This window comes from Anopheles nili, chromosome 3 (genome assembly GCF_943737925.1).
Source record: "Anopheles nili chromosome 3, idAnoNiliSN_F5_01, whole genome shotgun sequence".
Taxonomy (NCBI): Eukaryota; Metazoa; Arthropoda; class Insecta; order Diptera; family Culicidae; genus Anopheles; species Anopheles nili.
Genome location: NC_071292.1, coordinates 24,790,899 through 24,816,769, shown reverse-complemented (window position 1 = coordinate 24,816,769; position 25,871 = coordinate 24,790,899). Strand labels below are relative to the sequence as shown.

The 25,871-nt window shown below is 49.6% G+C and overlaps 1 protein-coding gene across 1 annotated transcript in view; it reads right to left on the bottom strand.

Annotated features, from left to right (window-relative positions):
* Positions 1-25,871, bottom strand: part of LOC128723936 (T-box protein H15-like) — a 41,175-nt gene that overhangs the window by 6,277 nt on the left and 9,027 nt on the right. Inside the window, exons 5-6 of the mRNA XM_053817700.1 lie at positions 5,531-5,816; positions 2,090-2,334 (exon numbers count right to left, since the gene is read on the bottom strand). Coding sequence (XP_053673675.1) covers positions 2,090-2,334; positions 5,531-5,816 — 531 coding nt within the window. The remainder of the gene's footprint in view (positions 1-2,089; positions 2,335-5,530; positions 5,817-25,871) is intronic.

Here is a 25,871-nt window from a genome sequence, read left to right as displayed (position 1 = left end):
CCTGGAGCGTGGTCCTTTTGATGGCGAATCGATTCTTGGTGAGAATAAACGAGCGGATTTGCCTCCAACGAGTGGCGATGGTTTGCGATCGTTTGATGATTGTGTCGAATTGCAAGGTTGATTGACCGGCGAACAAGTGCAACGATCAGGCCCACGATCGATTGGCAATCGGCGGAAGAACAGTGAGAGCATCAGCGCATCAATTTAATGTTATCGGAGCAGTTGCCCCAATTAAATGGTGTTTCAGAGCACCCAGCAAGATGGAAGCAAAGCGTTTTAAATGTTGAGCAAATCATCATCTATATAGCTTATTATAATTAAGATTACTAATTCACACATGAGTTTTAAGATCCTGAAATCACCTTTGAAAGTGATATGATTATCAATCTTTTCCAAATTAATTATAGCTGAGTTCATTGTTTCATATATAATTTATTATAGAGAGTGTGAAAAATATATATATTTTGGTTTATTTCCATGAACTTTGTCATACATATAATTTACCATGCATTTGTCATGCATTTCAAAAGCTCCTGCACTGAATTTAAATATCGTCAAGTTGTCTGCATACCGTAAATGCAGGCTTCCATCAAAATGAATTATCCAAAATAATACATCGCACCCAAACCGCCGTTTACAGTTGATGCTATCCATCATTCATTCATTGTTTATAATTCGCGCTCACATCAAAGCAGGATCGATGTTTCGCCGTCCACCATCGGGAATCAAACCTTCCCAAGGAACGCCAGCAATGGCTCGCTTTATATCGGTGCAAACGACGACGATAAGCAATCGAACATACACTCGTTTTGTGCGATGGCCTCTTCCCGGTTCCCGTCAGCATATGAAAGGGGCCAATCTGCTGCACCAGCGGAAAAACAACAAAGAAAAACAAAGCCAAGCAACGAAATTCCCAGCGCAAGGCAAACCACCTGAAAATACGCTGCGCGATAATTACGCGACGCAACACGCGTTTGCGCGTTCACATTCGCACGCTTCCATTTTTTAAATTTATTGATGTTGAAATGATCTTTCCGCCCGTCGATCGAGCTCCGGTTTGCAATAATACTGACTTGGAGGTTGTACTGAGTATGTATTTGTTTCTCGTGTCACGTGTCAGCGATCTCCAATTCTAGATCGTTCGCCAAACTATCTCGATCTTTAGAATTTGTGCGATATTCGCTTAGAATCGAACAGAGACTGCTTGTTTTTATCGTCCCATTTTTCCTAGCAACAACAATCCCACGTGCCCTCTCAAACACCCCCGTATTGTGGGTGAAATTGCAGCATAAAAAGTGGGAGGTGCATCCGTTACCGAGCATCTCGCCACACCGCAATCTGATGGATGATAATGATGAACGGCGGCATTTGAGTTGATGATTTGTTTGAGTTCACAATGTTCCTTTTTTTTAACCCCCTTTGCTATTCATCTTCTCTCTCCACCTTGGCCGATTGGATATGTTATACGCACTGTAGCGGCGTCTGTCTGGGCGCGCCCGTTGGCGGCTTCGTTTTATTTATGAACCCCGTTCTGCCTAATGAGCAATATTGCATACATACGCTACCAGACGTGCGTTCCACAGGGCCTCTTGAATGTTTGCTGCAACCCGATCGAACCGAATGCAGAAGGCTAATTTTAATCATGTCTCAAAGTCGACTTCCCCCGAACGATTTTTCTCCATGTTGGCGTCTGTGTTCGGGCGATGTTTTAACGCGGCTCGCTCGCATTAGTAGACGCTCGTGATCGTCCAATTAGCGACAGGTGAAGCGAGACTGTTTGATGCTCGGGAATCGATTGATTTTTGCCGATGATCATGTACTAGCGTGGAAAAGATCGGTGAGTAAAATTATGACCATCGATCGGAAAATTATAGGTTCCGATGACGCTGAGCATTAAATTTGTGCACGCTTAATGTTCCCGTTACAACTGGCACACATAATTTCGCTTTTTGCTTCAAGTTAGTCAGCCACTCAGGCCTCACTCTAGTTTTAGATCGCGGCACCGTCTTTTTGCGGTTGTTTTTTTTTTGTTTTGTTTTTGTAACATTAGACCTCGAACAACACAGAAAGAAACGCAACAGCAACTTACCGATCGAAGTCGGTCAAACGGGACGAATCACGGAATCCTTTGGCGAACGGGTTCGAGTCGATCTTGAGCTTCGTGATCAGCTGGTTCTGGTATGCCGTCACGGCCGTGAAGATCGTCTCCGGGAAGACGTACGTCTTGTGGTCGACATCGGACAGCTCCTTTGGTGTGATGGGAATGTTTTGGCCCGGTCCGAGCCGTGCCAGGTGTATCCGGGGTTGATAGCGGTGCATCGAGTTGAGAACAATCTGCAAGGGAGAAACGACGAAAATGAGACATTTCCATAGGTTTTCCAATTATTAAATTTCAAATGGAAAGATGGTTTCTTTTAGTAAACCGTTTCAAATTATAACAAGATTTTTTTTCCACAAAAAACATTCATGAATAAGGCAGTACAACGTTGCGTCAAAGCATCGGCAGCAAAAACCCCTCAAGGGATGGTTTTCATGGGCGCCATTTTCACAAACTCATCGCGCTGGCGCCAGATGACATCTCGCACTAACCTATGTCAACCAACCACCCCACTCAGCAGCGAGAACGCCCTCACCCTAATTATAATTCACTTCTCACAATCCACCACCAATACCGGTAAACGATAGTCACTTCCACGGAAGGGTGCGGATCGTTCCTTTCTTCATGAGTTAGCTTGCAAGCGACCCTTCTACATCCAACTAGCACGATTGGGGCGCGAAACCACCCCCGGGGGTTAATAAAACATGTAAACATGCACACTCGTATCGGCTGATGCTGTCCCGAATACACCGCTGGTTAGTACTGTTTGTTCGGTTGTTTGTTTGTTTACTCGTTCTCTCTGTCTGTCTGTCTTTCCTCAGATCCTGCCCATCCTGCTGCGTTGGTGCGTATCCTTAGACTACCCTTAGGCCGTTTTGAATACAGACTGCATGTTCGTTTCGCCCTTTGAAAATGTCTGCCAACGCCCCGGGTGCAACTGCGTGCTATCGTTCTCCTTAACGAAGGGACCATCGTTAATCGGCACGGAAGGTGTGAGAATGACTTTGCTGCTAGGAATACAGGAACTCAAGCAGTCGGCACATGAAGAGCTGTAGGACGACCTCAACATCACCTAGTTTTCTCCAGTCCATTTCAATCTTGCAGAGCAGAGGAAGATTCTTCCAGAAAAGCAGAATCGCTCACCATTCTCACTCTGCCCTCTGGGCTGTTGTCCTATTTCGCTTTCCTGCAGACGTGCGCCCTTATTCGAGCGAAAAACAACCACCCTTCGTTGGCTGAAGGGCAAATAATAGCTGACACCTCCCCAAGGGAGAAAGATTGTTTTAGATTAGCCCGCTTATATCTGCGCATTTGTCCCGGACGGGGCTGTAATTCTTTTTTAATCTATCCCCACACTCTCCAACCGCACGAACGTAATCTAGACGCGTGTACCGGCACACATACAATGTGGCAAGTGGTAAAGCAAGAACGAACGAACAACGGCAACAACAACAAGAAAAAAAAACATCATCCCTCCGCCCGGAGAAATGAGCTCCTGGAGGAGGATGTCATAAATTCGAAACATGAACGATGATACCTCGCACGCTGTATCGATGTCTTAGATATTTATATCTTTATTATTGATATTTATTTTCCCCCCTCTTTCCAGGCATCCCTCTCACGACCCTCTCGGGCGCCTCGACGAAGTGGTTGGCCTTTCTCCAACCGGCGAAAAGATCGATATCGGTTTCATCAAATCACCATTTACGCTTCTCGCTTCGTGGTTTCGTGTGGTCCAGGGTCCAGGGTCCTCCGTTGGTGCGGACGTGGCACCACGAGCCATAGGTTGATTCCTTTTTCCGTTGAGCCGGGATGGCCGGTGCCAATAGGTGCGTTAAAATTTCAGCGAATAAATAAGCGCGCGAGAAATTCTATCCGCACGACGTTTGTGCCTTTTTTTTGCCAATAAATAATATCACCTCGCTGGAGCGGACGTGAGCGTTTTCAGGACGCTCGTAGCGTGGTTTGTGTGAGTCTAATCGAGGGAGCTACCAACGTTCAGCAAACTGATGATTTGTATTTGGGTCACAGGACGATCCTCGATGCTTCGACAATCTAATAACGACCTTTCGTGGGCAAACGCTCTCTTCCGCACACGATTAAACGGATTGGCAACGATGGACAATGTTTTGAAATATGTCACTCTAGAAAACGCCGATCTCTCAACTACCAAATCAGTACTAATGAAGCTGGCCGGTATCAGCACTTCAACGAATCAAATCCCTTGGCTTCGTTTCATAATCAGCTTCCCAGAGAGCTGCTCCTTAGAAGTCCCAATCCAATCCACCAAACAACCAGCGATATGACGAGTGATGCTTCCCCTGCCTAATGAGCCTGATTATAAATGACATTTCGTTATGTTTCCCTCGTGGTGCGACACTTCAAAACCAGGCGGGCGATCCATTTCCAGCGAAAAACCGCACAGTGAAAGCGATGCGACAGGGAAAGCCAACCATCCCGCGCCTGGGAAAGGAAAAAGCAAAAAGGCCACTTCCAGCGCGGGCTGCGTGCGCCAGTGCGTTTCATAATTAATGAATTGTGTCACGATGCACTTGTCATCTGTCAAAACAAAGAACAGATGAACTCACTCGTATCGCGCCGTACGCACCGCCTGCTATGGCGCCACCGTGGCCTCCTGACGACTGTCGTCATAGCAGGCCATGACTGTCGAGATGCACCACGGCGTCTCCAGAAATTCCCTTCCCTTGATTCTTTGGATTTTTCACGTGATCCATTCCAAGAAGTGAGCGAGTCGACACTGGCCCGTTTTCCCAGAAGCGCCTTCCAGATTCAGGGGGTTCTAGCTGGAGACAATTTTTCACCTCCCTCGAAAACCTCAAAAAACCAAACCGCTCGTACCGCACGTCAAGCATCACGTAAACGCTTGCGAGTGGGTGTTCCCTAAGGTCCCCATAGTGGCGCACAGTGGTGCAAAAGGAACAGAGAAGGTTGTCCCAGGGAACCTGAGGGAGTCCGTAACATAAGAAGCTGGGCGCTCAATCACCGGGACGCCATCGCGAGCAGCGTCAGTGTCAGCGTATCTCAACGCTAAAGACGGGAATTAAGTCAGTTTGAAATAATTTGACAGACAAAAATCGTGTAAATAATTTGTTTTCGTTCACCCGTCCGTACGGTGTCCGAAGGGCAGGTGGTGCCTGGGGAGGGGGAGGAGGAGACCCTTTGCGGTCGTCCTTGCACCCACTCCTCCCCCCCCCCACCGCTCCGGTGGTGGAATTCCAAAGGTTATGTTTTGCCTGTCGGCTGGCTAATGATTCCAAATTAATCAACCATTTTCCGTGGCTCTCCACAACGAGGCGGGCTCCCAGCACTCCAGCTCGTGATTTATAAGATCGTATCAAATTACGCGTGCACACCACCCACCCCCCGTTCTCCCCTCCCCCCGTCGGAAGGGTGAGTTGCTCGGACACTTACCTGACCATTCTTGTCCATCTCATTGTTGGTTAGTTTCACTTTTTCGAACGAGATAACCTGTTTCCGCAGGGCATCGGCCCCGAGCGGGGTGTCCGGGTGGGCGTAGAGCCGAGCCGGGGGTGGTGGATCCGCCTTACCCGCCACCAACCACGCCGACCGGTGGTACGCGTAACGGTAGCGCCGGTTGTCAACTGGGACCACATCCAGCAACACGACGTACCGATCGGCCGGCGTGACCTGGCGCAGTGGACCGGAGAAGGATACGCGCACTGTCGGGAACATGCGGCTGTGAAGCGTGAGTGAGAAGGAGAGAGAGAGAGAGAGAGAAAGAAAGCAAAATAAGGGTGGTTAGTAATGGCTGGCAGGAAGGAGTTCTGCCACCCATGGTGGAGCTGGTTGTCGATCGATCGCGTGCAGTCGATGCAGAATGAGGTGTTGCTTGAGCTACTCGCACATTACTCACACCGGTAACCTGTCGGGGTGCTTCTCATCCGAAGGTCGATTAATTTGCACGCGGATTGCCCCGTTTAACGCGCTCGCTACTCGCAAAACTGTCATCTTGCACTCCTCAACACAGCGGCTATAAACGTGTCCCGCCAACAGGGACATCCCGCCAGAGGCCTTCGCCAGCCCTTTTCGAGCAAAGCACGTCTTGCACGAGGTGGAATTCCGGTGCCCGAGACCGGTTCCCCGGTGAACCTGTCAACAGTCAATTCAGGGGTTGAAAACCGTGGAACGAAACCCCCGAAAGTCCACGAGAACGAGGAATGTGGGATGTCGAAAAAAAATTGAAAATTAACAGCCAAGCTCGCAAGCAAACACGCTACCACCACGATCGGGTGGCCACCCGCAAAGCCCTGTGTAGGGGGTTGATCCGGTGGGTGAGCGAGAAGGGTTGCTTTTTCGTGCTTCGTGCTTTTCCACCCCCCAGGGGTTTATCTAGCGAAGCAGCCTCCTGCGATCGGCACGGCATATGAAGGCATGCCAACGCCAAAAGGGCACCTGACCGGCCTACTGTGCGTTCGATGCGTGGCGTCGTTGTTTCTTCGCTTGGAGTTTTGCTAAAGCGCGATAATTGCAGATAAGCAACATAATTCATAATTGCTAATTTGTGAGCCCTTTTGCCCGATGGTGGCGATAGGAGTGCGTTCGTGTTGCCCTTTTTTTCGTGTGGATGTTGTTTTAGGGTTTTTTTTATTGTTGTAAAAGGGCCATGACTGGCCATGAAACGTCCTCCGGGAGCCCGCGTGTTCTCGACAATCGGACAAGATGCATCGTCCCGACAACCGGTAGCAACCGATGCGCAAAGCTCGATTCCGCGATGCACATCACCCTTTTGGTTAACGCACACGACACCAGCATGTTGGGGTAAAAGGGCTTCACCCAGGCGAGCCCAAGCCGATTGGGGTGGTCTAATAAGGAACGAAGCCATGGGGTACAACCGTTACTTTTTGACCGTTCGCTATGCCTGCGGGCTACGAAGGCTAGGGAGCCATGAATATGACAACTAGCGATCGATACTATCTCTTCAGATGGATGATTCCGTGGGGTCAACTCCCTTCCTGAGTTCGGAGACATGCGCGTGTTTTGTGGTACTGCCTGGGGCATTTATTCGAAGGAGTTGCGCCAATCTCACTGAGGCCCTCATCCGTGTCGCCATCCATCAGATTGTGAGTTAGTTTGGCCAAAACCTTTCCTTGAATTGGGCTTCAAGGCCTACTGTGGAAAAGGTGACTGTCTATAAGACAATGTTGAGTGCTGGAAGACTTCATCTCACATGTTGAAGATGATCCTTTTGTTGTAAGCATATCGATTTGAACATATTATAAAACTTACAGTAATCTAACTACATCTGCTCCGTTTGAAGCGCTGCGTTTATAAATCCCTTCAAAGTGCCCCAATCTCGAACAAATCTCGTAAAAGACATGCACAGAAACATGTCACAATCTCCTGCTCGACATTCCAATTGCACCATAAAGTCCGTTTCGTGATTGCAGCCTTCGCGAGCAAACGGTCCAACACTTACGGCAACATTCCACGGCAACTGCCACAGTTGCACGTAATCTAAAGCCACCATCAAACGAAGCCCCAACGAAATTCCAACCACCAACAATGCGACAACGCGCCCATGTTCGTGCGTTTCGTCCCCTGGCTGGCAATTGTCCTGACCGGTGACGTATCCACCCTAGCTTCCTGCCACACCTACCATCCAGATTGAGATATTAGCGCCCCAGTTGAGCCGCCGATTAGAGTGAGACAGAGTCCTGCGCTCGAGGACTCCCGGTTTGGTCCCGGTGGGGATATTTTATTCAATTAAATTTATGTCCTCACTCCCGACCGTGACTGACCCGTGGGTGGGTGTGGACGTCGAGAGGAACACCAACACTATGCCAAGCGGAAAAAGGGGTGTTCCACCGAAATCCGTAACACCCGGTGGGGGAAAACGCGAACCCGGCGGATTGTGATGCCTCGACTCGACGAAACACAACAATCGTCGTGTTGGTACGTTCGCTTCCTGCACTAATCACACCCACGCTTGTGTGGCCACGGCACGGAGCGATAAAGATTTTACTACATAGATTAGCTGGGGTTATGATTATTGGACAAAATTATCGTACATTGGTCGTAAATCGTGCGGCTCGCCCCTTTGTGTGTCGCGAAGTCCTTGTGAGGAGAGAGGGCGCCATATTGGAGCAGAGAAACGGGAACGGGACTCGGTTGACCGGCACTTCCGGGGATCCTGCACCGTTTTTGGGTTTGGTTTTCCCCCAGGAACAAGGACGGTATAAAGAGCTCGGGAAGTTGCGATTGCGTGATTGCACCGTGGGCTTGAGCTCGCGCGGTGGACGGCACATTAGATAGCATGACGCAATAAAATTTGTCCAGATTTGTCAACCCCCCGGAGGGCTGCTACGGCTGTGTCCTGTTGTCCTGGCTAGCGAACGATGATTTAAGCGCTTGGGCGGTGTAACAATGTACGCGTGAAGGGTTCACGTGAAAAGGTTTTGCGGTGTTTGGGGCGTTGAAGGAGAACCAATCCACGGAAAATCCGTTCATTCTGAGTTTGATTCTTTTGACCAACTGCACTAAGAATACAATCTATTCTCTTCAACATACAGATATTAATACCTTGAATGTGGCGTCACCCAAATGTCATCCATTTCGCTGGATGCCATGTCACCAATTTTTGGGCAACGGCAAAAAAAGCTTGTAACTCTTGAGAAGATTGAGGTGTGAACAGATACTCGATCATATTGAAGCCATATTGCACGCAATCTGAAGAAGGCCTATTCCTTTTTCTCCATCTTATTACAACGCTCTTCAATGTGTTACAATGAAAGCATGAAAAAACGGCACCACTTGCGAACAAATTGTTTCACTACCACGCCTCACTAGCCACCGATCGCTGACCGCATTGATGCAACCACTCGAGATCAATTTGCCTTATTGTTGAACGTGTCAAAAGTGATTTTCCCTCCCCATTCGCCAGAACGCCAGCCAAACAATGCGAACAATCATCGCCCCGTCCACCCTGGCAGGCACTCCCTTGCCCTTGGTGCCCCCCAGGTGCCGGCAAATTTTCCGACGAGTTTTCCACGCGACTCACTGACAGACGCGAGCGTCAGACCGCGTGACAGACCGCGACACTGGCTGGCGGTTTCGCAGGCAAAAAAAACAGCAACCGTGCGGCTGACGCGTAACTAGACAAATGACTGACAAGCTGTCGCAAGGGCTTTTCATCCTGCGCGCGCGCGCACGCCTGTGTGTTGCGCAAAAATCATCCACACCCCGCGCAAACAAGGGGCGACGAATCCAGAGCAGCCGGCTCTCGGCCTGCCAAAGCCAAGACGCGCTGTTCAGACCCCGAGCCGGGTGTCACTTAATTAAGCGGCCAGCGTCATCGTGTCACCGTGCGCGATGCTGCTGCTGCTGCTGCCGCTGCTCCGTTGGTGGCGGGTTGCGAGCATAATCAATGTCACCTGCCGGCTGAATAATTGATCATTGTTCTTGTGAGTATGCGTGTTTGTGGCTGCCAACCGGTCGAGCAGACTGGCCGGCGATGGGGCAGGGAGTTTTGTATTATTTATTGGTCAAGTGATAAAAATATTCCTAATGAACTGAAGCCCTTCGCGTCTGGGCTAAGGGAGGAATGCATAAAATTAACGTCCGCACGGCGTCCACGTGCGGTGATAAATTAGATGGGCAAACGAAAAATTATCACATTAGCTTAATCAACGGTCGGAACCGGAGCGATGGCGCCCCAGCGGATAAGGGGCCGCTTTGTCGATGAGGTTCGAAAACAATATTTCCTGTTTTATGTTCTCATCCGTCTTTCGGGCTTTCGGCTCAATAACGTCGTGTTTTTTTTGGGGAATTGAACACAGGACATTTATGTCGTAGCGCACATTAATGGCGACGCAGTTCGATCGATGAGCATCTTCGGGGTGCCGATGATGAGGTTTTATTGGAAGCATTTCATTAAAGGACCCCAACATGAAGTCCGGGTTAATTTTTAAGCGTTCCTCTACTTCTTTAGAGATTAAAACGTCCTTTAATGCTGGCTTCTGAGTGCAGGATCAGACGAAAAAAAAGCTGACAAAACGGTCGCTTCATCTTCATTACGTGTCCTTAATTTCCCTAAAACCACCTCCAAGGCCTTCTTTCCTCGAAGCACGCATCAATTATCTAGCAATTGACACATTTTCACCGGCACCATCGACCTCGACACCTCGGCAAGTGCGCCCAAGCGAACTTATGTCATCAATCAAGGCGCTCTGCACTTCTCGAGTCAGGGCGTTTTTTTTTTAAATCACTCGCCATTTCGAGCCCTCCACTAAGGGCGCACTTCACTCCGTTGGGGAGGTGAACTTAATCAAAATAATTACTTCTTTCCAGCTTCGGTTCGCGAGAAGGGCTTCATTTTTTTTAGTTGTTGCGCCTTCACCAACACGAGCCCACCCCAGATTAGAAGGTGCGGAACCGAGTGATCGCGAAATAATTCCCCACGGCGACCTCGAGCAATCCACCCTGCTCCGGGGGACAACGACTCGCAAGGCTGCGAGCCGGTGCATCATCATCATCATCATCATCATAATCATCGGCAGCAGCAATGGCAGGTCCGTGCAGCAGAACAGGAAGCATCGGTGGCCGTTACACGCACGCAACAGACGATTTTAGAACTAACTTGCAGAAGGGCCCCCATCCCAACTCAACGGTTATTGTAGTCCGGTGGCCACGCACGCCTCGGTGCAGTAGTTGCAACTGCCCTTCGCACTTCCTTTCCCTTCCAGGGAACGATGCAAAAAGAAGGTGAAGCAGAAGCAGCAGCAGCAGCAGCAACAGCAGAAAAAACGCAAACACCTCGCGCTGGTGCAGGGCAGACGCAGAAGCATGTTTTGCCGCTTGTTCACAGCTTTCCGATCGCGATAATGATTTGCAGTGTTAATTTTCACCAACACCCGGGTTCCTGCCCGCGTGTTGGTGTTGCGCGATGCCTCTTGCCCTCGCCTCCCTAGTTCCTGGCCTTTCGTGAGTCCGCCATGCCGGTGAAGGGAAATTGAGGAAAGCCCTGGCTTCGAGTTGGCCCGGTGCGAGCGATACGGGTGCAAGGTGTCGAAAGAGATGGCTTGGGTCGCGCGCAGGGGGAAAATATTGGCGCAGGAAATGGGCTCAATTAATGTTGGCCCCCAGTGTGTACTGGTGGTTGTGCCTTTGGTGCGGTAGCATAAATAATAAACCGTGTTTTTTAACCCTTTCGAGTGACGAATCGGCTGGAGCAACATCGGAGTAGATCATAGTAGGCCGTGGATCATTTAATGAAAAAGGGTTCAATATTTATGTCCTTTTTTGAGATTCTTCAAGCGGCTATAGGATGATGATGATGAGCATTAAATTTAAAAATTAATTAAAAAAATTATTTATGCTGCAGCAGAATATGAAATAAGCTTTATGAAGTGCTGATAAGTAGACGATACGATGAACAACCCTGCTTTTGAAAATATCGCCAAGTCCTGCAATAAGTATCGCCAATACCTTCTCGCTTCAAGGGTTAAAGTAACCCTTCATTGTTGTCCGTTCGAGGTGGAAATGCTTAACGCCTCGTGGAAACTTCACATCGATTACACAACTACAGTCTCGTTTCACCTAGAGAGTGGGAAACCCCCTTTTCTTGTCCACGATAAGCCCAACCGGCCCTTTGATAAAGTGCACCCGAACCAAAAAGGGGTGACAGTAAAAAGGTGCAAATTGCGGCAGGAATTCTTTGTTCATAACAACAACAACAAAAAAATGCCCATTTTCTCCAACCCACGAGACAGCTAGACGCGTGTGGGCACCGACGTGTCGCGAACAAACACCACCACCCGCCGGCATCACACACAAACAATGCACCTAATGCACCTCGCGCGCACCGTTTGCATTGCTAATCGAATAAAAATTATCACCTTCGCATGCCGCCTTGATGATCGTTGAGCGTGTGTGCGTTGCAAATGTTCCCTTTTTTTGTCTCTTTTCCCTCTACTAGCTCTCTTTCTCGTTCTCACTCTTTCGAACTGCATTCTGCACAATGCACATTCGCGCATTTACAATTGGCATCCCCATACGGGGGCAAATTGAGCGTTTTGAGCGATTGTCGCTCGAGCAGCCGCTTGGCGGGTGATTACTCGTAATGATGATGATAATTATGTGCGGAATGCATTGTGACCTGATTTGCGCCAGATAGAGCTTCATGTTCTCGCTCGTTTCGTTGAAGAAAAGCCCCCATTAGGGGGGGAGGCGAAAGATCCGCTACCAAATGTGGCCGAGCATAATGCATAAGGAAATTGGCGGAAAACTGTGCGCTTTGAAGTCGATCAAAAGTCGATACTGAATCGCACACCAATTCGTGCAGGTGTGTGGGCTGATGTCACAAAAATAGCGAAAGCCACCGATGCCTGAGCCGTTAATTTGACAACATTTGCACGGGTAAAATGTGAAAGCAGCGGTTAAGCTCCGAATCGGGCAATAAACACCAATCCAGCAGCCCGCGGTACGGCAACCCGATCGGAGCAATCAATTAGCACGATAATTAGTGCGGCGACACTCATCAGGCCACGCGGGAGCCATTGTCATGGCCACGTCAACCCGCGTTTTCCACCACACCCCCCACGGGCGAGCTTTTCCCGCCCCGTGACCGAGGGGGTGAACAATAAAAAAAAAGAAGCTAAACAACAAACCCACAATCTGGCCCGTGGAAGCCACCTTGATTGGGTCTTGACAGCCGCACGGGCGCACGAGGCGGTACCCGAGTATCGCTCATTTGTGAGTCAATTTCATCTCATCACAAGCTGACCAAATCACCACCGGAGCGCGACGGCGGCGAAGACTTCCAATTAAAACCGGGCCAACCGGGCTGGAATGGGCAAACGGTGCAGCAACAGTGCTCAAGAAATGCCGAAAAAAAAAACGACCACTTCAGCTCGAACACAAGTAGCAGCTGCCATTTTCCCGGCACCGATGTGAACTGACCACAATGCGCGCGGTGACGTCCATGTTGTGGCCCGATTGCGTTGTTTTATGACAAACCGACCGCCATTACGAACCGCGGAAGGTGATACATTTCAGCGCGGGACCCATAAAACATCTTAACAAGTTCATTGTGTGTGAGGCAGCGCTTCGTTCGTTGACACGCCGATCGTCGTCACAAATGCGCTGGTTTTTCTTTTGCTGGAAAAACCCTCCGCCCACGGAAAACACCATCCCAACTCCCGAAGTGAGAATAATAAACACGCCAAACGTGTGTTTAGAAATAAAAAAAAATCCACCCCAACTCGGGTGGGGTTGAATTTGAAATCAACAATCCGTTAATCGCGCGCGCTCATTCATTTTTTCAGCCAATCGTGGGTCAGCCTGGCACCAGGGCTCATAACCGGGCCGGTGTCTTGCTGTCCGATGATTTATAAGGCAGCTCATATTTTAATCATGAGCTGCTGCGCCAGCACCCCTACTCGGCGTTTGACCCGCAAAGCTTGAACCCGCCCGGGACGGCTTGGGCCGGATGACATCCGCTAATGCTCACGAATCATCGGCCAGCTGACATTTTTCATGTCCCGGTTCGGTGGCCAGTTTGGTTGGTTCTACTTTTCGCTGCCTCAGCAGGCAGGCAGGCAGGAAATAACTGTCGAGTTTCGGCGCACTAAAAAGCTAGAAAATTAAACTCACACACACACACACACAGTCGTCCATTGAACTTTGGCTACGCATCAGAAGGTTCGGTTGCGCGATCCACTCGAATCAAACGGGAAGAAATCCATTCCCCGTCCAGCAAACGAAGGAACTAAACAACAGGAACCAAAAATGAACGTAAAATCAAACAAGCCGCTTGGGTTAAGGAACGCAGTTTTCCCTCGCTCATTTGTCAGGCTAACTACGCCAACTGGCCATTAATTTAATTTTGGCCATTTTCCGAACCCACTTCCGTGACCCCGAGAGGGCAAAGGAGTCCGCAAGCTCGGTGGCTCTTTCGAAGCGAGCCTTCCAGAGGGCGCACGCTTCACCGGTACCCCAAAATGGTTCGAATGCAACACGGCTTAACATTCGCTCATTGCCTTTTTTGAACTTTGAGGTCCCCACGAAATGCCTTCTGTTGTGCAATGCACCCGGCTGCAGCTAGCTGCATGTGCGCCCCGTGGAAGTGACGCCACAAACGCAACCGAACGGCACCAGCGGCAGAGACCAAAGTGTCTTCTAACACGAACAAATGGCACCTAACGCGAAGCAGGAAGCTAATTATGCTAATTTCAATTTCGTTTTGCTCTTTCTCGCACCGGTCGCACCGATCAGCGGGCACGAATTGTCTCTAATTTCGTTTTGCGACTTCCGAACCCCGGCATCCTGGCCGCATTTGCTGATCCTTCGGAGCGGGGCCGATTTTTTTTGTGCAACAAAATTAGCTTTTTCAAGCGATGCGCAATTTTTGAAAAGGGCGCACGCACGCTCATGTAAACAGTGTTGCACAAAGGAACCGCCACTGGGCCGGCACACAATAGCTGTACGCGTTTACTGCCATGACTTTTAACTTTTGGCTGCGTTAGAGTTTGATGAGGATTACGCGCGAAAAGAACCACACAGAAAAAAAAGCCCCTAAAGTGCATCGCCAACCGACTGGTGGTCGATGCATTCGCAGGTTGTTAAATGATCAAGCTCGGGAACGGTGGAATACGCGATCGGGCCGGATGTGGTAGCGAAAAAAGAAGGCTCGATCGTTATCTGCGACCTACACCCTTGCAGGACGCGATCGCTCGGGGTGGTTTGTTGTTTGTTGTGGGCTCAACTTCCGATTCTTGATGGATGGCGACGATCTTCCGACGATCTTCCAACGTCACTTCAGGTGCATAAGAGCACGAACGATGGAAAGAAACTACCACGCGCAGAGGAATCGAAACGAAACCCGACTCGCCGACGTAAAGTGGCTCGGTAATTTTCAATTATTCGTATGCATAAGCAACTAGCGACGGGCCATTATAGCCGGTGTTCCGGAGCGCCCTTGTTGTGTGTCCGTGTGTGCTGATGCTTATGTACTACCAATTGAATGTTGCTACATTTAAAGCGAAGCGGGTGCACGGGCATGTTTTCTGTTGGAATATTCCCTTTTTTTTTGCTGTTTTCGGTTGCCATTGCGCTTGCTGGCAACATCATTACGCTGGTAAGTGACCTAGTTTGTAAGTGGCTCAAAATGGGCTCCTTTACTTGAAGGAATCGGTTCGGAAAGTGAGAGAGAAAAAAAAACAATTTAATTGATTTTCCACAACAAGTATGCACCCAAAGCCACACAAACACGAATAAACTGCTGCTGACAGCTGCATCTAGAGAGGCTTCTGTGAACAACAACAAAAAAAAAGGCGTTCCATAATTATTTTCACACTTATCTGGCTGGCGAATAAACGGCACCAACGGCACCCTGAAAAGCGTTACTAGAACCCGTCCATTTGTGCTTCCTATGTGCGCCACACAACCGGCCAACCTCACAACAATCTCCGCCCGAAGCCGATCGCTCTTTTTTTCTCCCTCGATTTAACACATTGCAATATCCGGGCTAATTATCTGATCCCGTGCTTTATCGGCGCGTAAACGGATATTGCATTCGGCGTCGGATCTCGCGCCGTTCCCGCTCGTTCACGGTTGCCGACGAGCCCGTTTTCAATTTGCCTCGAAATGATTGTGATTAAGCGCAATCATTGATTCGGAGCAGTGGCTTCTACCCCACGGTCAGGATATTGGGTCCCTGGTCGAACTGGGGTTTTGGAGTCGGGTTGAGCTGACGCGAGTGCAACATTAAACCGAGACCGCTATCGATAAGCAGTATCAAATTGGATAATATGGTACCATTTTTCAGCTTTACACCGTTCGCGGCGTATAGAGAGAGTTGGCTCACGATGACGGAGCCGCTTTATAACCGCAAACAATCACTATTAGAGCCGGGACGGCAGATAGTTATCTCTGAAATGAAGAATAGCTTCTTCGCTCTATCGACATCGCCCTCAAAATCCGGCCGGTAGCCGATTCTAATGACGAGTTAATTCTGACGACACTGGACCGTGAAAAGCGATCCAATCGGGTTCGGTTCAATTCCCGCCCCCGGGTGCATGAGCGAGAGCTGGGAAAATTGAAACCATCTGTCGTTACAATGTAATGATCCGCTGAAGCGGCGCAGCAGCAAACTGAAGCACGGCCAAGCGGAGTGTTTATGGTGCGGAAAATTAAAAACCCGCATGCCAGGAACCGACTAGCTACGTCTTACTGGTCGTGCTTTGAGCTCGGCAAGTTTGGTTGTCGTCATCTCCGACAAACCTGGGTAAAGTTACACCCCAAACTGGACGTTGTTACAGTTTCCCGGGCTCAAGTAGGATCTCGACGAGGTGTAAATAATCGAACACCTTCCCGGAGAGGGCCGACTGCTCGTGTCGTCCACCCATAAGCCGGTTCCGTTTAGGGGAAATCATAAATTTTTATCCCTCGAGTATGGCGACGGATGGGAACGAACCCAACGCACGCTAGGTGCCGCGTTGCAGGATGCATTTTTTTGCTTCCCATCCGTTGGCGCATGCAAAATAGCTTCTCGTTGGCATCGAGGCGCGAAGGCACCATAAATTAGTTGTAATAAATAATATATTAATTAAACGCCATCATCGTTTAGTGGCGCTTGGAAGCACAAATGGGCAGAAGAGTTGCGTTTGCATGCCTGTTTTGTGTTTGCGCTCTTCTTCCCAAGACTTCGCATGTGATATTGGCAAATATTTGCTTAAGAATTTCGCGACCTTCGCGCCAATGCACTGTAGAACAACTAATTCCTTCGCTCCGATACGCCTGAGGCTAGTTGAGCTCTGGCATCCGCAGGGTGCTGGTGAAGGTCTAGAAAGGCTAATTAATTCACGCGGATCGCTTGTTCGCGTTGGGTGCATCTTTTTCTTCACCTGCCGTGGTGACGCGTCCAACGCCGAAGGGATTACGCAAGTACGAGGCGTTAAGAAGCGGCGTTACATGCATCGTGCTTCATCGTGCCTGCGCATTACCACGACCGATACGATGGTTTGCGCGAGACACACGCAACACGCCAAGCGAACCGCTGCCACTGAAATAAGTCGAATTCCTTCCGTTGGTGCATTTACATTTATTAGCCCGTCCGATAGTGATCGGATATCGTTCGCTCGCTTCCTCGCATCGTAAGGCGACACATCGGGGGAATAAAGCGGAACAACTGCAAGTGGGTTACAAATTTTTACAACTTCAAACTATGCTAAACGTCGGCTCTCAAAGAAAAAGGGAAAGCGTCAAAACAGAAGAAAAAACCCTAGCCTGCGAATAATACATCCGGTGGTCATAAAAACCGAAAACAAGTATAAAATGAGCACGACGAGTGGGAAAAAGAAAAGAAAACAAGAAAGGAACGCGTATGATAATCACCCACCGGTGGCCGGAACAGGATCAGAAGACCGGGCCTCAAGCGCGATCGCGCGAACTCGCGATCGTCCCGTTCCGCGGCTGATGATCGTGTGATGGGTGCATTGTAAATTAATTACGACCCTGAGGGAATGCCCATCGCACCCCGAGAGGATGCGCTTCAAGGTGTTGTTGAGCGTGTTTTCCCTCCGTGTGGCTTGCGGCCTCGGATAGCTCGGGGGAAAAAAAAAGGGGAGACAAACAAGAAAAAAGAAAAAAAGGTATGTTCCCACATGCGTACAAGCTCATAAATGTTTTGAGCCCAGGGTTGAGCTTCCCTTCGTGCCGTTTCGCTGCGTTTTGTTTTGACCCTCGGCCAAGGAATGTGAAAGAATGCTTATCCCTGCCGTCCTATCGAAAGCGGGCGCTCGCGCTGTAATGGATTGCTGGACGCGCTGATGAAGTTATTTCGTACGGCATGGTTGAGTCGCGGGTTGATGGACGAGTTTGTAAATGCATTCCGACGGGACAGTTTGTTGCGAGCGCGCGCCACGAGGTGTGTAATTCGACGAACAACACATGCCCATCGCGAATGGAATTAATGGTGCGTTAAGTTGTCTCGGGAATGCTCGAACGATAAAGGATACGTTCGGGTCTCTTTAACTTGTTTTTTTTCGTCACCACAAAACTTCCTCCAATTGTGAACATGCGTCACGGTGAAACAACGCAACATTCCCCGATCGAAAAGCCACCCACCGAGGGTTCATAATTACCGGCCCGCTCATAGAGGGTGTCGAAAGATGGCCACCAGGCTCGAGAGTGTCCCGGGCGCGTCAAAAATGATATTATTATCCCGCTAATGATCCCGAAATGTCTTAACTGCCAACCGAAAGCACGCCAAAACACGAGCGAGGAAGAAAGCACAAAAAAAAACGCCCAACCTCGGTGGCGGAAATTGGTGATAATAAAGTGAACGGCCTCGAGAGGAAAGCCGCAAGAAACGGACGGCTTTCCGGGTGCCCTGTTTTTTGTTTTCTTTTCTAGCCAAAAGGGTCGTCAAAACGAAACGGCTACTAATCACTATCTTCACGACGCACGGCTCCGACCGAGGTCTAGTGGTGAGGCTGAGCGCGAGAAAAATGCCTCCAAGGGTGAACGTTTTTGAGTGATGGGTTTTCGGGTCCGACAATCCGTCGATCCCGTTCCAGGAAACACCTCCGCGATTGACCGCGCGATACCGCCGTCCGTCATCGCCGATGAGGAAAAAAAACCACCACCAAGGAAACGGCCGAACCAAAATTGGGGAAACGAAAAATCGAAACCCATAATTTTGACCTCTAATTTTAGCTAATTTTTCAAACCACACTTGAGACCCGCGTCACCCCGGCACTGGGTGGGTGGGCCGATCGCGTCTTTCAACACTTGTTTGTGCGCAAACCGAAGGGCCACGATGGCGACGGCCGTGGACGTAAAAAGGACAGAGAGATAGAACCGCGGATACGGGGACGTGATAAATTTGAGTACAGCTCGTTTTTCTTTTTTTCTTTTTTGCTGCCCCAAGTCGAGTTGCAACTTTTCATATTTGTTTATCGACCCGCACGGACCCGACTCGCGCGCGCTGTCTAGACGATCCGAAAGGCACACGGGCAACACTTTCACACCTACGGACCCTTTCGAGCCGCCACCACGGGTGTGAAACTGAAGGTGACAATATTTATCCCTCTGGGAGCTGGCCTGGGAGATGGCCTGGTGCGATGATCCTGCTGCGAGCAACCCCGAGCCCCGGTTTGTGTGTGCCTGGGACCATAAAAATAATGCGTCAAATGGTCATCGGGTGTCCCGGGGCTTCACATTGACTGCCACACGGGCATGGAACGCCCGGAGGTGGGTAAGAAAATTAACATTCCAAACCGTAATTAATTGAAAACTTCCCAAAAATGCAGGATAATACGATTATACGCCCGCTACTACTGCGTCGTCGTTGGGGTCTGTACCATCGATCGGGCATTGCGTCGTGGATGATATCATGCGTCCGATCGTCCTAGAGGCCCTGGGGATGTTTTTTTCCTAAAAGAAAATATTCCCATCCCAAGAGTCACTGTGTATGTGACTCAACCTGCCTCACCTGCCTGCACAGACGCTCGCGTGGAGAAATAGAGTGTTTAAATATTTTTCTCCAAACCCACCCCCATTATGGCTTACACCGATACCATTTCCTGTGGCCGGCTGGAAGAAGGCTCACTCCCGAGGCCACCACCAGCCGAGAACAACAATGCGCTTATGCGCTTATGGGCGTCCCACCAGTGAACCGACCAACAGAGGACCGTAACAAATGGACATCGTTATTCTTGTATTTGTGCGTCTATATTGAAACGTCAAAACAGTCATTACTCTTACAAAACCCGCCGGGGGTCTGTGAAGGGGTTCCCCCATCGCGGTTCGATCCTTGCGCGCCCCGCAAATAGTGCCCCCTTTCGGGGTTTGCCAGGAGCGCCGTAAGAAAGGATTTAAGTAGATGTTTATTTATGACGCGCATAAACCTCGCACACTCACGCCCGGAGGGGCGGGAATGATTAATCTTGCCCGTGTGTCGTTGCGTTTGGTGTCCCTCATTCGGGACCTTCCGAACGCAGGGAGGTCTCCCCAAAAAAGGCTCACCAGACGCGCGTCTTTGCGGTGAAAGAAAAATTCCCAGGTTCGAGATGCGGCGAGACGAATTTTGTTGATTGCGAGTTTGCGTTCGATGGCGAGTTTAGCGCTACCATACGCGAGGCCAACATTGGACTAGTTTTTGGCGCTTCGTCCCACCGCAAATGACTTAATTTGACCTTTCGCTCGCAAAACGGGGCCGTAGGGCCAGGACCTTAGCTGTCACGTACAAGGCTTAGGCGTCGGTTTTGACACCGAATCAACAAGCCAGGCACAACACAACGCCGGGTGGTCTTGCCAGACTCTGCTGCACTGACGGTTTGACGCCCGCATTTGAGTGAATACGCGCTAATGATCGATTCGCATGATGTTGTGAAATTTTCATATTTCCCGGCCACGTGTGGGGACGACGACCGCACTATGGGTCGTTTTTGCTCGGTCAGTCAGTGGGGCCCAAAAAAAATCCTAACTCACCTGGCCGGGTTTCGTGTGCAGCGACTTTGTCAACCGTCCCGGGGTCACCCCTGGGTTTTCTTTCATTTTCACCTTTCGTGGTGGGGGGCGGCTTCTTTGCACATAATTTTCCACCACCGATCGTACCGCGGGAGAAAGCCGCAAGGAACGTAATCAACACGCTACCCTGGGGGGGTGGGCGATTGTGGAGAGTTCATCAAAAGGGAACTAAGCAAAAAAAATAAAATAAAAAGGAAAACCACCTGGCCCGCAGGAACGGTGGTGTTGAATTTTCGTAATTTATTTGCCCGTCCGACGCGTTGACGTTGGGGTTGAAATGACGAGGTTTGGGGTGGGTTGACACCAAAAAAAAAGAAAAAGAAACACCAACACCACCGCCCGGGGTGTGCGCATTCGAGCACTTGGTTGGCGACTTTTTGCCGTTGACAATTCTATCCCAAAAGGTGATTATGTGCGATAAATAACGATAATGCTCTAATTGTGCCCGGACGCTCGTGATGACGCTCACGAAAGCGAGCTGGGAAAGCGAGGTGGCACTCACCCCCCCCCCCCCCTCCCTCAAAGTACCACCAGGTTGATGTTTGTGGCCACCTTTTTTTTTTCATGTGCCACCGCCCTTGGGCTGGAGCTGAAAAGGGTGAATGACGGGAACTGTCACAAACGCGCGCGCGCGCGCAGGGGCAAAAGGGGACAAAACACATTAGGAGCGCAAGGAAAGTAGATCGAAATCTTCGGGCTTGAGCTGGAACAATGGACAGCAAACAGCGCTTGGTGGGGGTGGGTGTTTTGCAATAAAAAAAGACCTAAACGAACGTGTTTCAGAGAGTTTCTTTTTCGCTATGCTCATCACGGTGGCTTACACGCAATTCGAGGTTTTAATCAACAAACAGCTTTTTTGCAACAAAAGGCAAGCTAAAAGATTGACACAAAAAAAAAAACTACAGCCAATTTGAAGTAGTGCATTGTATAGTTTTTCAACATTTTTCCTTATTATTATGGGCGGATAAACAATCCTGCAACAAGCTTTATAATGTCTTCAAAAATTATTAATGTCGTTAGTATAAACCATAACTGTAAGCAATAATCCTTCTTCACATCATACAGCCTTAAATTAATACAATTTAAAATATTTATGTCAATGAGAGATGCTTCACGCATGGAATAGTTGCTCATCTGTAGCTTTGTAGCTACATTTTATAGACCAGGTGCATATGATTGGCTCTTTATTGCATTAATGCACTCGAAATGATCTCATCGGGTGTTTCCTCAGACTCAAGAAAACACACCAAAAGGGGGCACAGATCACCCGACCGTTTAATAGTTCGATCGACAACGCATATTTCCTAATGGGCCAGGTCGACCGGTCTCCGATATCGATTGGTTCGATCACCCAGACCTCCTACCGTGCGGCTTGGAAGGCTAACTCAGGCGTTGCTCAGCCACCTTCGTAACTGTGGCGCATTTTGTAAGCCCGCACACAACCAACCAACCGACGATCGCACACACAGGATACCCTTCGTGGCAAAAAGGACGACGCTTGGTTTCGGTGCAAAAGCGCAGCCTGTGGTCAACCAGCGGGTGTCACCTTCGGTTCACGCTGCACGCTGCACGCTGACACGTTGCATGGCCACGTTGACAACGGCGTCGTAATTTATGACGAACAGGTTCCTTTTCTTAATCGGCTCGGTTCTATCCACGCCAGCGGAGGGCGATCCCTAAGGAGCGGGTGCAACCCGGGGTGAACCGGGCTTATGTATTCGATCGTTACTCGATCAACACTTTGTCAACACTCGCTCAAAAGACGATTTTTCTTCCACTGGCACCAGCGTGGAGGGTATCAGCTTTCATCGATGGGCCAGCGATCAATCCCGGTCCGATCGCACCAAAACGATCACGACGACGACGACGACGACGACGCGTATCATCCTGCGGACCACAGGCACGACACGATCGGATCGGGGAGATATGGAAAATTAATGAATTTACAAATTAATCAGATAATGAGTGCGTTTCGCTCGCTCGCACCCAATGGATGGCCCCAAAACCAACCACTCGGAAATGGGAAACGCTCGCGCGACCGATCGATGGCAACAATCCGGCGCGATCGATAGTGCTGGCTGCTGAATTTGCATAATTTATGCCTTTGTCTTCGGTGGGCTGGCGTAACGAAATATGTCCCCGTCAGCCCGCGTTGCGTTGGCACAGGTGGCCTAGCCATGAAATGGAAAAAAAAATAAAGCTTTACTCCTCTCTGGGTGACATTAACACTGATCGTGGTTTCGATTTTTCACACTTTCATCGACAGCTTATTGGAAGCGATTATCCAACAGTCATCGCGCTTTGTTCGTTTGTGGTGTATTTTTTTTTCTTCTTCTAATGTTTGGAATAGGCAAAACATTATGCCTCTCAGGCATGGTCCTCTCGTTTCACTGCCTGAAAGGGCTCCCAAAAGGGCCTTCCTCGGTCGCATTGGCACGCCTGAGAGCTGGCGTAATTGATGATCGGTAAACCCCCTCCAGGTCACGGCTCAGAACTGATCACTCGATCTTGGAGGGCCGAGCCTTCGACGGACCGGAATCTAACCGAAGTCGCCGTTCTTGGGCTTCGGGCCACGGTCTTCACGGTCACGTCGGGCTCCAAAAAAAAAAAAGGTGTTAATTAAGCTGTCTTCAGCTTGGATGAAGATTGATGCGTAGCGTCGGTTTTGCGCGCCGGCATGCAAAGAGAAAATGGGCGTAGATCGATGCGTCTTAGCTATCATTATATTAGCCTTCTGCTTCCCTTTCGCTTCTAACGCGCCTCACTCAACAACCGGTTCAGTTGCATCCTGTTTGGGGGATGGAGCAAAAAAAAACAGAACGTCAAAAAAAGAAGCTTAACAGCGCCATGGACGGCCCAACCAAAATTAGCCTCTGGACTTTACCGAGAATGAATCACAATCAAGCCCCGTAAATGTGTGGAGCTGGGTGATAGTGAACATAAAAAAAGAACAACGCAATCTCCACCGCCCAATAAAGCAATAAAGCGATGCTAATAAGCGTTGCCTTCGACCACCGAGTCGATTTAAATGGCCGGAAACGTCGGCAACGGATCTAATGTCATGAGATCACGCTGCATCATGCGATCGTGCGGGAGTCGATCGTAAAAAAAGAGAAACATTGGTCAGCTACTAAATCCTTCGCTGCTGCAAAGCTCAACGAGAAGCACCGCGGATGAGGTAATATGCGCGATCGATTTTATGCGTCTGTTGCGTGTGTGTGTGTGTGGAGCGAACGAATACAAAAAAAAATGCCAAAGCCCCAACCACCCAAGGCACTCGAGGCAACTTTTCAGCTTCTTTCGGCTCTAAACGGTCGCTTTTATGATGGACCCAACGTCTTCCCACTCGAAATCAACCCTCAGACCGATGCTCTTTTTTATTGGAATTCTTCACGTGGCCCGTTCGTTTGTGGCTGCAGTTGTGAGGTGCGATCGAGCACCGCACAAAACCGCAACCGAAATCAACCCCCGTAAGCCTACTGCAATTGAATTAATTTACGATCGACTCACCGATCGGCTAGCGACTGCAGCTGAAAATCGCCCGGGATAAGGCTTCCGCTCGCGAAATGGCTTCATTTAACGGATAATGTCTTTTTTCTTTTCATGCTGTCCTTTTTTTCTTCTTCTTCTTTTTGCTCCATCCCATTTTGTTGCTAATCTCCGCAATCCGCTAAATGTTGCCCATTTGTGGTGTCGCGAGAGCGTGTTTTGCGAAACGACAAGCTGGCAAGCTGAAGGAGAAGCTTGAAAAAAAAAAGCTCCCAAGCGCCACTCGAACGTCTTTTCGTGGGTCTCGAACGAACGGCTGCTCGTTTTATGGACCAACAATTCAATCAGCATAATTTTTCCGGCCTCGGTCCCGCACACGGGCAACACTGTAATCGGAGCCCCTCCCGGTGGACCTCGACGCCATTCGGGAAGGCTCTCGCTTTCGATTGGCAAACACACACAGCAGCACCATCGTCGGGGGCTTATCGCGGATCGGATTCATTTCGGCGACAGTAAACTAATCTCAATTAATTAAACCCCGATAAAACGCGCCACACTTTGCCCTGGGGCCCTGAGGACACCCGGGCGATCGGCGATGTATGTTTTATGTATGATTCCGTGGAACGTGGCCGCACGAATCGAGAGGTTCCACCGTTCGGGTGACTAAGGTGTACGTGCGCATGGACAGCACCGGTGTGCCAGATAATGGCCGGGTGTCCGGCGTGGACCATAAATCAGGCTCGCTCGCCACGGCTTCGTTATGGGGCGCATTTTGGGGAGTGTGTGTTCGAGCCGAAATTTACCCCACGAGGCGGACTCCCGCGAAGGGAGTCATAAAAAAAGGTTCGTCCAGCCAATGATACCGATCAGTGTGAGCATTGTCTTGCGGTATTTTGGTTGGAGCCTCTTGGGCAGGCGGGAAATTGCTTCGGTTGAGCAGACGCGATTGATTATCGTCAGCCGATCGATGAAATAACGATTAGGATAGAGTGACGAGGGATTCACCCGGGAATGCATTGAGTGAAACGTCTCGGAGACGAACGACAGTCCCAACTCAACGTAGCTCTTTGGCCGGTGGACGAGTCAAATGCAAACACTCGAAATTACCATCGATGATTGAAACGATTTGTGGACATGATTTAGCCTTTTTTTTCATCGCTTTTTCCACAAACGATAGCTTCGTAAAATTCGTCAAACATCATAGGGTACCCTGCGAGCGATAAAACCAATCAACTTCTAGGTGTAAACGGAGTAAAACTCGGTTTGTTTTAACGCCTCGAGCCCACCGGGAGGACCTGTCTGCTCGTAAACCGCCGTGGCATGGCCGTACGAGCTCGTTAAATCACACGTCGTCCCAATCAGGCGTGAAAAGTGTGAAAAATCCCAATCGCTCCCCGTGGTCCAACACCGAAACCGAAACCTTCAGCGTCAGAAGCGGAAGAGCTCGACATCGTCGTCGTCGTCGTTTTGACTAATTTCAATGCGCTTAGCGCTCGATCGGGTTTGATTTTAATTCTTGTTAAGGCAATAAATTACTCGATAAAACTTGTCCCTCCCGTGCGCGCCCGGTGGCTAATGTCGCGCGTATCGGAATCGCACCTCGACAGCTTTGTGACGTAGCTGTAAGCGAGAAAAAGCGAGAAACAAACGAGAAAAAAAGTCCGTTTAATTAAATTTAAATTTACTACCAGCTCAATAAAAATCCGTGAAGCTTATCAGCAATTTGAGGTGACAAACCTTGTTCGGGGTGTTCTCTGCTTTTTTGTCTTGCTCC